This window comes from Sminthopsis crassicaudata, chromosome 2, assembly GCF_048593235.1.
Source record: "Sminthopsis crassicaudata isolate SCR6 chromosome 2, ASM4859323v1, whole genome shotgun sequence".
NCBI lineage: Eukaryota > Metazoa > Chordata > Mammalia > Dasyuromorphia > Dasyuridae > Sminthopsis > Sminthopsis crassicaudata.
This window is the reverse complement of record NC_133618.1, coordinates 101977981-101991383: the sequence shown is the minus strand read 5'-3', so window position 1 is coordinate 101991383 and position 13403 is coordinate 101977981. Positions and strand designations below refer to the sequence as shown.

At 31.3% G+C, this 13403-nt stretch overlaps 2 protein-coding genes across 5 annotated transcripts in view; both read left to right on the top strand.

The window, feature by feature from the left end:
* LOC141554703 (ankyrin repeat and SOCS box protein 3-like) overlaps nucleotides 1-13403 on the top strand; it is a 437022-nt gene that overhangs the window by 218463 nt on the left and 205156 nt on the right. The window lies entirely within an intron of this gene.
* LOC141554697 (proteasome activator complex subunit 4-like) overlaps nucleotides 1-13403 on the top strand; it is a 60304-nt gene that overhangs the window by 23542 nt on the left and 23359 nt on the right. For all 4 annotated transcript variants that reach the window (XR_012485923.1, XM_074286906.1, XM_074286905.1 and 1 more), the window contains 11 exons: nucleotides 197-328; nucleotides 3352-3561; nucleotides 4310-4446; nucleotides 5006-5059; nucleotides 5531-5660; nucleotides 6474-6555; nucleotides 8570-8723; nucleotides 10691-10760; nucleotides 11472-11597; nucleotides 12126-12278; nucleotides 12689-12793. Coding sequence is in view for 3 of the 4 variants with exons in the window: in XM_074286906.1 (XP_074143007.1) it covers nucleotides 197-328; nucleotides 3352-3561; nucleotides 4310-4446; nucleotides 5006-5059; nucleotides 5531-5660; nucleotides 6474-6555; nucleotides 8570-8723; nucleotides 10691-10760; nucleotides 11472-11597; nucleotides 12126-12278; nucleotides 12689-12793 (1353 nt within the window). In the remaining variant the exon portion in view is untranslated. The remainder of the gene's footprint in view (nucleotides 1-196; nucleotides 329-3351; nucleotides 3562-4309; nucleotides 4447-5005; nucleotides 5060-5530; nucleotides 5661-6473; nucleotides 6556-8569; nucleotides 8724-10690; nucleotides 10761-11471; nucleotides 11598-12125; nucleotides 12279-12688; nucleotides 12794-13403) is intronic.

Sequence of the window (13403 nt, the reverse complement as noted above, 5' to 3'; positions counted from 1 at the left end):
GGGTATCTCAGGGACTTGGGGAAAATGTTTAACCTTTGCAAAGTCTCTTGCATATTATAAAATGCATTTTATGCTTATTAGCCTATCTTTTAGCTACAGACAATTCTCTTTATCAGTTAGTTGTGAGATATATATATATTTTTTTTTTGGTATTGTGAGCTTTGTTGATAACATACTTTGTTAATTCTTTCCCTAGGTTAGGAATAAAGCTCAACAAACATTTTTCACAGCTCTGGGAACATATACATTTTGCTGCAGAGATATTATTCCTTTGGTTTTAGAATTCTTGCAGCCAGACAGACAAGATGTCACTCAACAGCAGTTCAAAGTAGGTTCTTTCTCTTTTCTGAATATTTATAGAATATTTTTTTCTGTTATTTATACATGAAAAGTTGGAGATACAAAGGATTCAGTGCCTATGGATTATGTATGCTATCAGAAGGTTTTTTTTCTTTGTTTATTACTACTTAAAACTAGGGTTATCAGAATTTTTGTATATGTAGGGAGACATTTCACATTAAATTAAACTTTTATAGAATACTTGCAGTAAAATTTTTTAGACTGATCGTTATAATTCTGCCTACTGACAGTAGGTACTAAATAACAGGATTTTTTTCCCCCTTACATTTCCAGATCAATTGTGTGTCAAACATAAAAATGTTAGCAATTTTTTTTTTTTTAGAAGAATGTGGTTGTTGTCAAAGAGCTGCATAATTAAATCTGTATTAGATATGATAGTTAACTTTCTAAGATTTTTTTCTTATTTCCCACTATTAAGAGATGATGATGATGATTATTTTTTTAATATATTTGCTTTTACATTTTGTTATTCATATTTAAAGACCTTAAGGGAAAGTCTCACTAATCAAAATAGAAGTTTCTTACTTGAGTATCATGATTTGTCAGAATCTCACAAATGAATAAAAAGGTATCAGAGGAAGGTGAGGAGTAAAAATGGGTAGTTTCAGTGTTTTTTAAGTCATTGTAAAATTTATGTATTATTATTTTATTTGTAAATGCCATTATAAATTTGCTAAAACCATGGAACCATTTTTTTCCATATTGGTTAAATAGAATTAAGCCCAAGTTAGAAATAATTCTTGTAATTATGTTTCTGATATATTTGGAATTTTGTGTAAGGGCCCTTTAAATGGGCAGCGCCACAGTGCAACAGGAGATTTGAGTGACCCAGAAGTAATCTCTGTGGATATAGGACTGCCCTGTGGGTGGGATCTTGGCCATATTGAGATAGCTTTGCAATGGGTGACGGCTCTCTAGCTGATTATCTGTGTGTGTGACTTCACAAGCCCTTTATAAGCCCACTGCAGACAGCAGTCGCTCTCTTTAACCTGGCGCTCTTTAACCTGGCTCCCTAGTCTGGGGTAGCCAAGCCAAGCTGATGGATAGCAGAGAGAGGTAAGAAGTCTGGTAGTGAACACGTGGATCTTCAGACCAGGCTTTCACTAGGGAGCTAACAAATCCGGGCATTATGTGAGTAGGTATAATAAAGGCTTTTAAGATTACATGTGGCTGTTCTTGAGCGTGCTACTGGTTATTAAACTATAGATTCAAGAGATCGTGGCCAGAGACCTTTGAAGGCCTCAGAGGAGGTGAGCTGGGTAGAGTTGACACTGCAAAGGTACTCTATTGGGCATAGGGTAGACTAGTAATTGTAACTGCCAGGAAGGCATGTTACAAATGGCGCTCCATGTTGGGCTCCAAAATGCTGGAACTCTGTCTTCCCAGAAATCAGCCGGAGTCAGGATCACTAAATGTCTTTATTCTTGATCTTTTACGGTCAAGGTCAGGGGGTTAGATCTAACAATCTCACACACACCTTCCTCCCTCAAACGCCAGGAGAGACTGAGTCAGTTTCTGCATCTCACTTCTTCCTCCTACTCCTCCCACACACATCACTTCCCCCTCTTTGTCCCACCAATCAAGTCAGCACAGAACAGCTGGGGAGGGTCAACCTTCAAACAAGTTAATAGGGAACTGTCCAATTGGCAGTTAGTCTCACGTGCTCCATTATCCAAGTGCATTGCTCAGTTCTAGCCCTTTACAATTTTGTACATGAATAGTGTGTGGAACATTTTTGGACTATCACAATTGTGTTACTAATAGTTCTGCTTTCTTGTTCAAGCTTTCTGTTTTATATATAATGTTTACAAAGAAGAGAAAAGCCAAAAAATATAAAGGATATTAATTATTATGCATGCATTTATAGTCTATGGGGACAGACAGACAATTAGTAACTGACTGGGTCTCTAGGCTAATAAGAAAGCAACTATCTCATATTTTCTGCTGAAGACATCGGCATGTTGCAAGAGAGATAGCAAAGCAGAAATGTTATTTTGTGTGGTTGTCTGTCTGTCATATGAGATTCCAGTTTGTGTTTTAATAAGCACCATTTATATTGTACTGACAAATCAAGAAGCAGCAAGGAATAGTTAAGTCAAGTTGCTGAGTCATGATTCATCAGTAAATAAATATTCTTAAATGCCTGTTATGTGCCAGCCACTGTACTGAGTGGCTGGAAAGCAGATGTTTATATGGAATTAGCCCAGTAATGACTTTTCCTTTCCAAAGAAATAGTGAAATAACTGAATGAAGATATACATTATGAATGGTTAAAATTAGATTTAGAAAAATGTATGCTGTCTTTTCATTTGCAGTAGATTAAAATGATTTAGCTATAATATCATCTTATTTTCACATTTTTAGTATTAAATTATTTCTTTCAGAAGTCAATTTGGTTAATGTTTTGGCCTAAGCAGAATATCATATTAAAAATATTTCTCACATAATGGTTTTGCTTAAAGATGTTCTCGTTGAGAACAAAATAATATTCATTCTTGTTATGCTCCTAATAAAATTTTCAAATTTCAGAATGCTACATAAGCAGATAGGTAAGAGAATGTTGCTGAGCAGTAACCTGTTTAAACAAAGAAAACTCAATCTTTAATCATTTACTTTTAATCTTAGTTCTTAGGCACGTTACCATATTTTTGTTTAAAACTACATTTTTGTATTTCATATCTTTGATAAAATAGTTTATATTATTTACTTTGAACTATCAAAAGATTACTTTTTAAAATTCTAATATTTTTCTAATAGCACTTTTCAAAATCAGTTTGCCTTTTATCAGAATGAAAGTAAACAATACATGATTAAGTAGTTTTTATAATTTAAAAAAGTAGTTTAATAAGTCAAGTTTTGACTTGACTTATTAAAATGGAATTTATGGAATTGGAAATGGAATTTATGACTAAAATATATTAAAGAAGATATAATCTTTTTACTTAAGAAGCTTACAGTTTGTCTAATAAATGCACATATTTGTTTCTCCAGGGTGCCTTGTATTGTCTACTTGGAAACCACAGTGGAGTGTGCCTAGCAAATCTTCATGACTGGGATTGTATTGTACAGACATGGCCAGCAATTGTTTCTTCGGGGCTAAGCAAAGCAATGTCCCTAGAAAAGCCATCAATAGTTAGGCTATTTGATGATCTTGCAGAAAAGATTCATAGACAATATGAAACAATTGGATTGGATTTCACAGTAAGGAAAAAGCCTTGTATTTACAGTAATTGTTTTCAGCCCAACTGTATCTCAGGTTATTTATATAACAAATTAAAATGCTGACTAAACTGTCTTTGTCATATGACACATAATTCACCTAATTCCCTCTAGGTTTTGGTTTTTCTTGTTTGTAAAATGAGGCTATAGGATTAAAAGGATGATTTATTTAGAGATTGAAAATACTTTAGACAGACTCTAGTCTTACTCCTTCATTTTACAAATTTAGGGTTAAGGTTCTCATGATGAATGCAGAAAAGATTATTTTACAATCTTGCAAGAATGGATACTTAAGTTAGTAGACACACCTTTGAAACTCCAAAGGCAGCATTTTATTTCCTTTTCTGAAGCACAAGTCCCTGTCTTGATTCCCTATTAATTGGATGTTATAGAAGTGGCAGGCAGGAATCTCCACCCCCTCATTACATAGCCAATCCCTGTCCCTGAGAAGCTTACATTCTAGAAAGGGGAAGGTAACAGAAAAGGGTAGGGGTAAAGAACAAAAGATTTTCTTCAAATAGATGAGAAAATTATTGAAGCTCAGGGAAGTTAGGTTGGCTTGCCTAAAGTCATCTAAATCCTGATTGAGGCAGGATTAGAGTTAATGTTAGAACTGGGTCCTATAGTTTCAATTTTATTATTCTTTTCACTATATTCCCTGTCTTAAGAAGTCCTTTTTTTAAAAAGTCCTTTCTTATTCTAAGCCTTGTAATTGTTTTTTGTTTTTAAGGTTCCACAGACATGTGTTGCAATAGGTGTCTTAATCCAACAGTCAAAATACCCCTCTGCCAATCAACCATTGCTTAGCCCAGAGGAGATTCAGTTAGGAATTCAACGACAGCAAGAAAAAAATGCTGAGGCCTTACAGTAAGTGATTTACTTTTAACATTTTTAAAAATTCGGGTGTGCTAACGTCTTTATATTCTCTGCAACTTATACCATGACAAAATCTGCACTCTCTTTTTCTTCATTTAATTTTTTTTTATTTTAGTTGACACTATTTTAAAGACTTTGTATTCTTAGTCTCTCTCTCAATATAAAATGCACATCTTACCTTTTCTCTTTATTAGGTACTAACTGCTTAAATTCTGTAGTGGTCAATTTATTATATATCATGATAATTCAATTAGAATACTAAAAGTTATTTAAATAAAATCTATTCAATTACTAAATTATTGGAAAGGATATTCATAAACCAATCACTGTTTTCTATGATTCATTTTTTAAAAATTTAAAGCCTATCTATAGATTAATGTTTTCCTAAAAATTCTAAGCATGTGTTTGATGAAAAAAAAAAATTGTGTATTTGTCATGTTTGTTGATTTGAACCTAATTTAAAACTGGTTATTTTATGTAACTTGATGCTTTGCTTTGTTATATTCTGTCATATTTAAATAAAGATTAAATGGTATGCTTGTTCTTTTAGGAACTATGAAAACCTGGTACATACTTTGTTAGACTGTGTGGATCAAAGAAATCTGTAAGTGTTCTATGTACTTAATTTTTATTCTTTTAATCATGACAAACATTTAACTTTAAATATCCCAAGTTTCATTTAAATTTCACGTTTCACAATTAGAAGTCCTCATGACAGTTGACATCCTGAAATCCAAGGCAAATTGTTCCAAGGACATGACTCATCTTCAGATGATTTTTTTTTTTTTCTTGACTTGATCATACTTTAAGGAGAACTGCATATTGGATAATACAAACTAGGAAGAATTGTAAATCTACTTAAATATAAGGATTCCTTAGGGTCAGTAATGGGAGAAAAGGGGGATGCAGAAAGAGAATTGGGTACTTGTTATTAATTTTTAATAAAGCACTAGTACTATTCATCATTAATAGATTTTGGATACTTGGTTTTTATACTGCATTATAGAAGATCATTATAAATTATTATATATTATTGATCATTATAAATAATGAGTTTCATTATATTTTCTTTAAGCCCTTGGAAATTTGAACATATAGGCATTGGCTTTCTGTCCCTCCTCTTGAGAGATGATCGAGTTCTACCTCTTCGTGCCATAAAATTCTTTGTGCAGAGTCTCAACCATGATGCAATTGTGGTTCGCAAGGTAAAACTTTGGTTTTAGATAAAATTTTTAATTTTTTAGAGATATTACTTAGCTATTATTTAACTCCCACTTAAGGAGAATTAGAATTTAGGGCCACATATTGCATCAGTTGTTGCCATGGATTTTGTTTTTAATCGAAGATAAAGAAAATTTTTATTTCAAAGTAAAAATCATTATTTGCTTAAATTTTTTAAAGTGTATTTGTGTAAATAAGAGAAATTACAGTAGAATTCTTTTGTTTTTTTTAAAGCAAATTTTTTTGAGTGATTACCTTTTTCTTCTAGTGTTAAAGTCTCATTTTCAACTGCCCATTTTGATTTCTTTATGTCTTTTGGGAAATATCTCTTTAAGTGTTCTCTAACTTTCTGAGGTACTGGTTTAAGTGTCTTGGATTTTTAGCTTGTGTCAAGGCAATATATTAAAATATTAATAAAATATTAAATTTATCTCAATCTATGCAGCCCACTTCTGGTTTTCCTATTTTATTGGTTGCACCTGAAATGTTTTCTTCTTCTTGTGAAGGAAATATAACTAAACTGAACCAATCATTTGTACTTCCAAGGCAAAATTCCTACATTCTTCCTTTGAGCTGATTGGGACAAATTACAGTGGGAATGGTCCATGCCAAAGTCTTGGATGGAGTTGCGTGCTAAAGTCTTTCCACTGAACATATAGAGTGTTAGGGATAGTTCTGTTCTCAAAAAGAAAGGGAATTTGGCCTCTGCTGATAGCATAGTATTTACTATTATAGCATGCAAATATTTACTAGGTTTTAAAAAATTAATGAGGTCAACTTAAAGATTTCTTTTTTAGATGGCTATCTCAGCAGTTGCTGGCATTCTCAAGCAGCTGAAGAGAGCACACAAAAAGCTTTCCATCTGTCCATATGAAATCAGTAAGTGCTGCCTAAGGTAACTTAACTCCTCTTTGATGTTTTTAAATGTTTTCACTCAAATTTTCTCAAACTGAATCCATAGATAACTTGTTTTCTCTGAAGATAAATTTACTAAAGTTTTCTTAACAGCTGACTTTTTTTCCTTAACTTTTAATAAAATCCAATGTGAAAACCTAATGAGTTCACATTCTAAAATAACTCAATGTTAAAATGAAAAGCATTCATTAAAGGAGATTCATTATTTATTTACATATGTATGTTAAATATAAGTACATACTTTTGTGCTTACTGTTAATATTTATTCAGCAATTAAAGGGTTTTTTGGTTTTATTTGGGGATAAATACAATTATCTGTTATTTATTTCAAAAGCTTAATTTTTTATTTTATTTTTTAAAATTTCTTTTGGTTGCTACATCTTTATATTTCTACTACAACCACTTTTTGATTACTCTTATCAGGAGAACCTAAAGTATACTTTATTTATTTATTTTTTGCTGAGGCAATTGGGGTTGTCACTTGCTCAAGATCATATAGCGAGGTTGAGTTGAACTCGGGTTCTCCTGACTAAAGGACTGGTGCTGTATGCACTGCATCACCTAGTTGTCCCAAGTATATATTTTCTTGGGCTCATTTCTTTTACCAAAGAAGCACATAAATCTGTTGTTTTAATTTGCATTTGTTTCAACAGTAATTATAAAGGAGTTTCATATATTTTATATAAGTGAAAGATAATATAGCTACTGTTCTCATTATTTTCACATGACACAGATCTAGTCCCATACTAATTATGATATAGAATTGATATATTAATTTTGGATTTTGAAGTAAAATGTTTAGCTATACTAGATAAATGAGAGGAATGTTGTATATTACACAAACAACAAATCAGGATAGGTTAGGATGAAGTCACATATGAACTCATCTTACTGACTCCAGATCCAATTCTCTATTGCCACCTAACTTCTCTCTACCTCTAAAATAAAGTTGTTAGATAATCTTCTATAACAGACCTTTGAGGTAGGTAAGCATTATCCTTATACAGATGTAGAAATTGAGGACCTGAATAATTAAGTGATTTATCCAAGGTCACAGAGTGATGAAATAAATACTTGAAGCAAAATTTGAACTTGTCTTCTGACCTCATCTAGTGTTGTCTTTTCCATTCCCACTACTTCTAAAAGAAAATGGCACTTGAAGGTTTTATAAAGGTCTCTATAAGCATTCTTTCATATCATGAAAATTTAAAACTCTGAAATCAATGGCTGATAAAGTTGTCTTATTGCATTGAGTATAAATCTGCAAAGATAGTTCCTACCAGGATGATTTCAGAAAATCCTGGAGAGACTTGCATGAATTGATGCTGAGTGAAATGAGCAGGACCAGATCATCATTATATACTTCAACAACAATACTGTATGATGATCAATTCTGATGGATGTGGCTATGTTCAACAATGAGATGAACCAAATCAGTTCCAATAGAGCAGTAATAAACTGAACCAGCTACACCCAGTGAAAGAACTCTGAGAGATAACTATGAATCACTACATAGAATTCCCAATCCCTCTATTTTTGTCCGCCTGCATTTTTTATTTCCTTCACAGGCTAATTGTGCACTATTTCAAAGTCTGATTCTTTTTGTACAGCAAAACAACTGTTTGGACATGTATACTTATATTGTATTTGATTTATACTTTAACATATTTAACATGAATTGGTCAACCTGCCATCTGGGGGGGTGGGAAGGAAGGGAAAAATTAGAACAAAAGGTTTGGCAATTGTCAATGTTGTAAAATTACTGATGCATATATCTGATATATCTGGTAAATAAAAACTATTAATTTAAAAAAAAAAAAGAAAAGATAGGTCCTAGTCCGTTCTTTAAATCACACTTAAATTATTTTTTAAATAAATGAGGCAAACACTTTTGGGAAAAATATTATAGGTAAAAAGTTTGAAGTAAATGTTGAAGAAGGATTTTTTAAATGCATCTAATATAAATTTTCTTTTTTAGGTACTACTCCTAAACCTTCCTGCATACTTGCTGGTGACAGACCTGATAACCAATGGATGCATTATGATAGTAAAAATATACCAAGAACTAAAACAGAATGGGAATCAAGTTGTTTTGTGGAAAAAACACACTGGGGATACTACACTTGGCCTCAGTGAGTCATACTAGCATGGATGTTGAAATGAACAACTAGATTTGACTTTAATTGTATTAAGACCCTCTAGAAGGTAAAAGTAAAACAGTCACAGGTCCTATTGAAAAATAACTAAGGTGGTTATTACTAGCACTTTTTGTCAAAAGGAATCTGGGAAATGTTGCTAAAGATTATAGTGCCAAATTCTAAAAAACATTAAAATAATGATTACTGATCATCTGGAAAAAATAGGAGTATTCATAAAAGGCCAGTATGGTTTCATCTAAAGCTAGTCACGAAAATTTAATTAAAAAAAAAAAAAAAAAAAACTGATTCTAGATTTAAAGATTAGGAGAATTCTCAGAATTTCTTCCAGTCTCAGCTAAAGTCCCGCCCTCTACAAGAAACCTTTCCTAACTCTTTTTAATTTAGTGCCTTCTCTTTGGGATTACCTCCTATTTTGTTAATGTATGTAGTTCATGTTGTCTCTCCCATAGTAGACTGTGAACTTAACAGAACAGGGAACATATTTGCCTTTCTTGATATCCCTAGCATTCAACATAATAAGTGCTTAATAAATGGTAGTTGATTATTAGTGTCTTAGATAAAGCCATGAATATCATGGTTATAAATTTGGCACAGAACTTAGGAAGCATAATAGACATAGTATCAGGATCCAAAAAGATCGTGACAGACTAGAACACTGGATCAGATGTAACCAAATATAATTTAATAGGGATAAATTCTATTTAATAAATCTTATGAAGGAAGCATGGCTTTCTAGAAACGTACTTGGAAAAGATGTGGATGTTTTAGTTGAATTAAAAAATTGATATGAATCAATAAGATAACAGCAAAAAAACTAATACAAATTTTCATTCTCTTGAGTATGTATTTGGACATGAACCTATTATCTGAGGCATTGGCAGGTGAAGCAACTTGCTCATACGTAAGAATTAAATCAGCTTTATATCTAAAGGATCTTATCTCTTTAAAGCTATATTAAACCATAATGATCAGAATTGAGAAGGTGATAGTTGGACATGTCCTCCTTGGACATTTTCTAGATAATTGTGTTCATTCATTTCTGTATACCACATATTTAGAAGATCATTAATAAGCCAAAAGGCAATCAGGATAGTGAAATATTTCATGATCATGCAATAAAGAACTGCCTGAAGGAAAATGGAGACTTTTATCCTGAAGAAAAGGAAATGATTTATAGCTCTCTTGGACAGATGTCTTTTTGGAAGAGTGATTAAATTTATTCTGCTTACCCCCAGAGTGAAGAACAAGTAACAATGAATAGAAATTTGCAAAAAGGCAAATTTAGGATTAATATAAAGAAAAACTACTACAGTTTGAATTATCCCAAAGTAAAATAATGTTTCAAGTATAAATGGTTCTACTCAGTGAGATCTTCAAACCAAGGAAGTTTATTTGTAAAAGAGATTCTTGCTTCAAATGTGCATTGTATCAAATGACAAACAATGATTCTTTGATCTTTTCTTACCAGTGTTTTAAGGCCCACCTATGGGTCCTGCTTGACTTCTCCAATAATAGGTTCAAAAGGTTGCTGATCCCTCCTCAAAATCATTTCACTGGTTATAATGGGGTATTTTACTTAAATATTATTTGAAAGATGATAATCCTTTTACTTTGAATAATCATTGTATATTATCCAGAAAGCTCTCATATTTTCTACAGCATTATTTCTGTAAGTACTTTTAAGTAAAATTGAAGTTAGTGACCCCAACAGTAGTTACACATCTAAAATTCTGTACTCTTCTCATTTGTCTTCTTTTTCCAGCTGAGTTATGATGTCCTAAATGGTTGGAATTATTTATTTTTAACCTTTTTTTTTTTTTTTTTGGTCTTCCGATATTTCTTTATAATGTCACATTATTTGTAAAGCCATGTTGTATCCGTAGCTAATGCAACATCATGTTTTCCTTGGCTCTATGTGAATGTGTGTGCTTTATATTTAGGAATATGGTGGTTTATGCGCCTATAGAAGAGCAACCCAAGCTTGGCAGAAGTCGGGAAGATATGACTGAGGTAATCTTATAATACATAATACATATTTATAATACATAAAAAACAGGTATTCAAGATAATTCACTAGCGCTTTATTTTTGACCACAAATTCATCTTTTATTTCAGGTCATTTGTGACCAAATTCCATTAGAGAATTCATATTATACAGGATATAAAGTGCCCAGTGTTCCTTTGTTTTTTCCCCAACCCCTTTCCTTCTTATTGAGGGCCATTTAGTTGACTTTATGTTTGTAAGTTAAAAGTAATGGAGAATAAATTATATTGAAATTTCATTTTCTATTACTGAGATAGTTACACATTTTAAAGCTCTTCATAAACATGATGAATATAGTAGAATACTCAGGGATTAGTTTGAAGAGGCATTTTTTAAGATATAAACATGGTGGTATAATTGTTTTACTCTTTCAATAGCGAAAAAAATCTATAGGTCTTGATTCACAGTAAAAGTATTTGGGAATCTCAAATTTGTGACTGGAAGATTTGAATAAAATTAGGTTAGTTGTACTTGAAAGTTCTGAATGTTAAAAGGTCCTCTTAATAAAGTAGAAAGTGTGGCTTATTTCTAGAATAAAATTCTGAATACAGGAATATAAACTACCTCCATAGTAAGTTAATAATTAGCTATCAGCAAATATTTAAAGTAGAATTTGTAATTTGTATTAATGGTTTTATGTATTCTAAACTGTTCTAATAATTTTTTCTCTTCTGTAGGCAGAACAGATTATTTTTGATCATTTTTCCAATCCTAAATTTGTTGAGCAGTTAATAAATTTTTTATCTTTAGAAGACAGAAAAGGAAAAGACAAATTTAATCCTCGTCGGTTTTGCCTCTTCAAGGTAACTAAAATGTCATTACGCATCACTTTCGTAACTTTTGATTAATGGTAAATCGTGTAGAGTAATTTAGCACTTGGATTTTGGAGCTTAAAGTTCTGTTTTCTACTTGTTGGTAATGAGTGTGATCAGATTTTAAAAATTATATCTACTCAGGAAATCACATCAAATATTATTTTAGTGAACATAGGTTGATGATAGCTATCTTTTTGTAAAGCCCAACTCTGGTGGTATTTGTGAACTTTTAAAAATTCACTCAAAATGCATAATGTACACATAACAAAATTCTTTTGTTTAAGAAATAGTCCTAGAGTATTCATTAATTTTAGAATACCTGTGGGTATGTGTTTTACTTCAGGTAATAGTTCAGCAAAGTTTGCTTTTCTCCAATTTTTAAAAACATAAGATTTCAGGAATAGTCATACTGTAAATCATTTAAAGAATTAAACTGTGCATGAAGGTATACTTTTGAATAATTGTAGTTTTTATTTTTAAAAATTTATTTATTTTTTATTTTTTTTATTTTAATAGGGTGTGTTCAGGAACTTTGATGATGCCTTTTTGCCAGTTTTGAAGCCTCACTTAGAACGTCTAGTTTCAGATTCACATGAGAGCACCCAGCGCTGTGTAGCAGAAATTATAGCTGGCTTGATCAGAGGTTCTAAGCATTGGACATTTGAAAAGGTGTGTTCTATGATGTGTATATATGTGGTTGTGTATAAGTTACATTTCCTTATCTGCAGTTGTATTCATATACTTTGTAGATTCCCAACTAGTATGTTAAAAACTAGGGTGTTAAAAATCTGTAACTGTGCTTTAGCATTCTCTTCTTTTCAGCTTTTCTTATTCATACCACTTCTGATCCAAGATCATCAAGGAATCTTTATAATAATGTGACACATTTCTTTTTCTTAGGATATTAGAACTTGAATTTCCCAAACTCTTAAAAATTGTGTAAAAATTCTTTATTTTGTAAAACTGAAAAAAAGAGCTAAGAAATGCCCAATGACAACTCCTTTTTTTCCAGGTAAATGAAAACATGCTTTGAATATAGGATGCTTTGAATAACAATACCTCTTCTTTTGTTTGAGCAGGTAGAAAGACTTTGGGAACTTCTATGTCCCCTGCTTAGAACAGCATTGTGTAACATTACAGTGGAAACATATAATGATTGGGGAACTTGTATAGCAACTTCCTGTGTAAGTTCTCTTGCTACCTTCTTTTACTTTGAGAATTTCTTAAATAAAACTAAATAGTGGTTTATAGAACATGATCTGTACCATTACTTTTAATGAAAGACAATTATATTCAGATACTCAAAAAAATCCTTAAAATATTATATGAAATAATAAACTATTATTAAATATTTCTTTCCAAATGTGTGTAACTATGATGACAAATATTTTGTTCATTTCTGTGTATCCTTTTAAACTTATTTTGGATTTTGTAGCCTTTGACTTTTACATAGTTGTATTAAGTGTATATATTATTATGCTAACTTCAGTCTTCAATTGCATTAATTTATTTTTCCTTATATTCTTTGTATTTTTCATATTAATAATTTATTATGGTATAGTTATAATTTTTTCAGCCATTTTTCCAATTTATGAACACATGAATTATTTACAGATTTTTGCGATTATGAATTTTGATAGTGTTTACTGACTTTGGATTTATGAAAAAAATAATCTATTGTGTACTTTTGTTTCTAATACTATATTATCTCTTTTGTTCTATTGATTGCTTTTTTGTTTTTCAAATATATATTGTATATTTTTGACAATTATTTAAGGTAGCTATTCATATTTA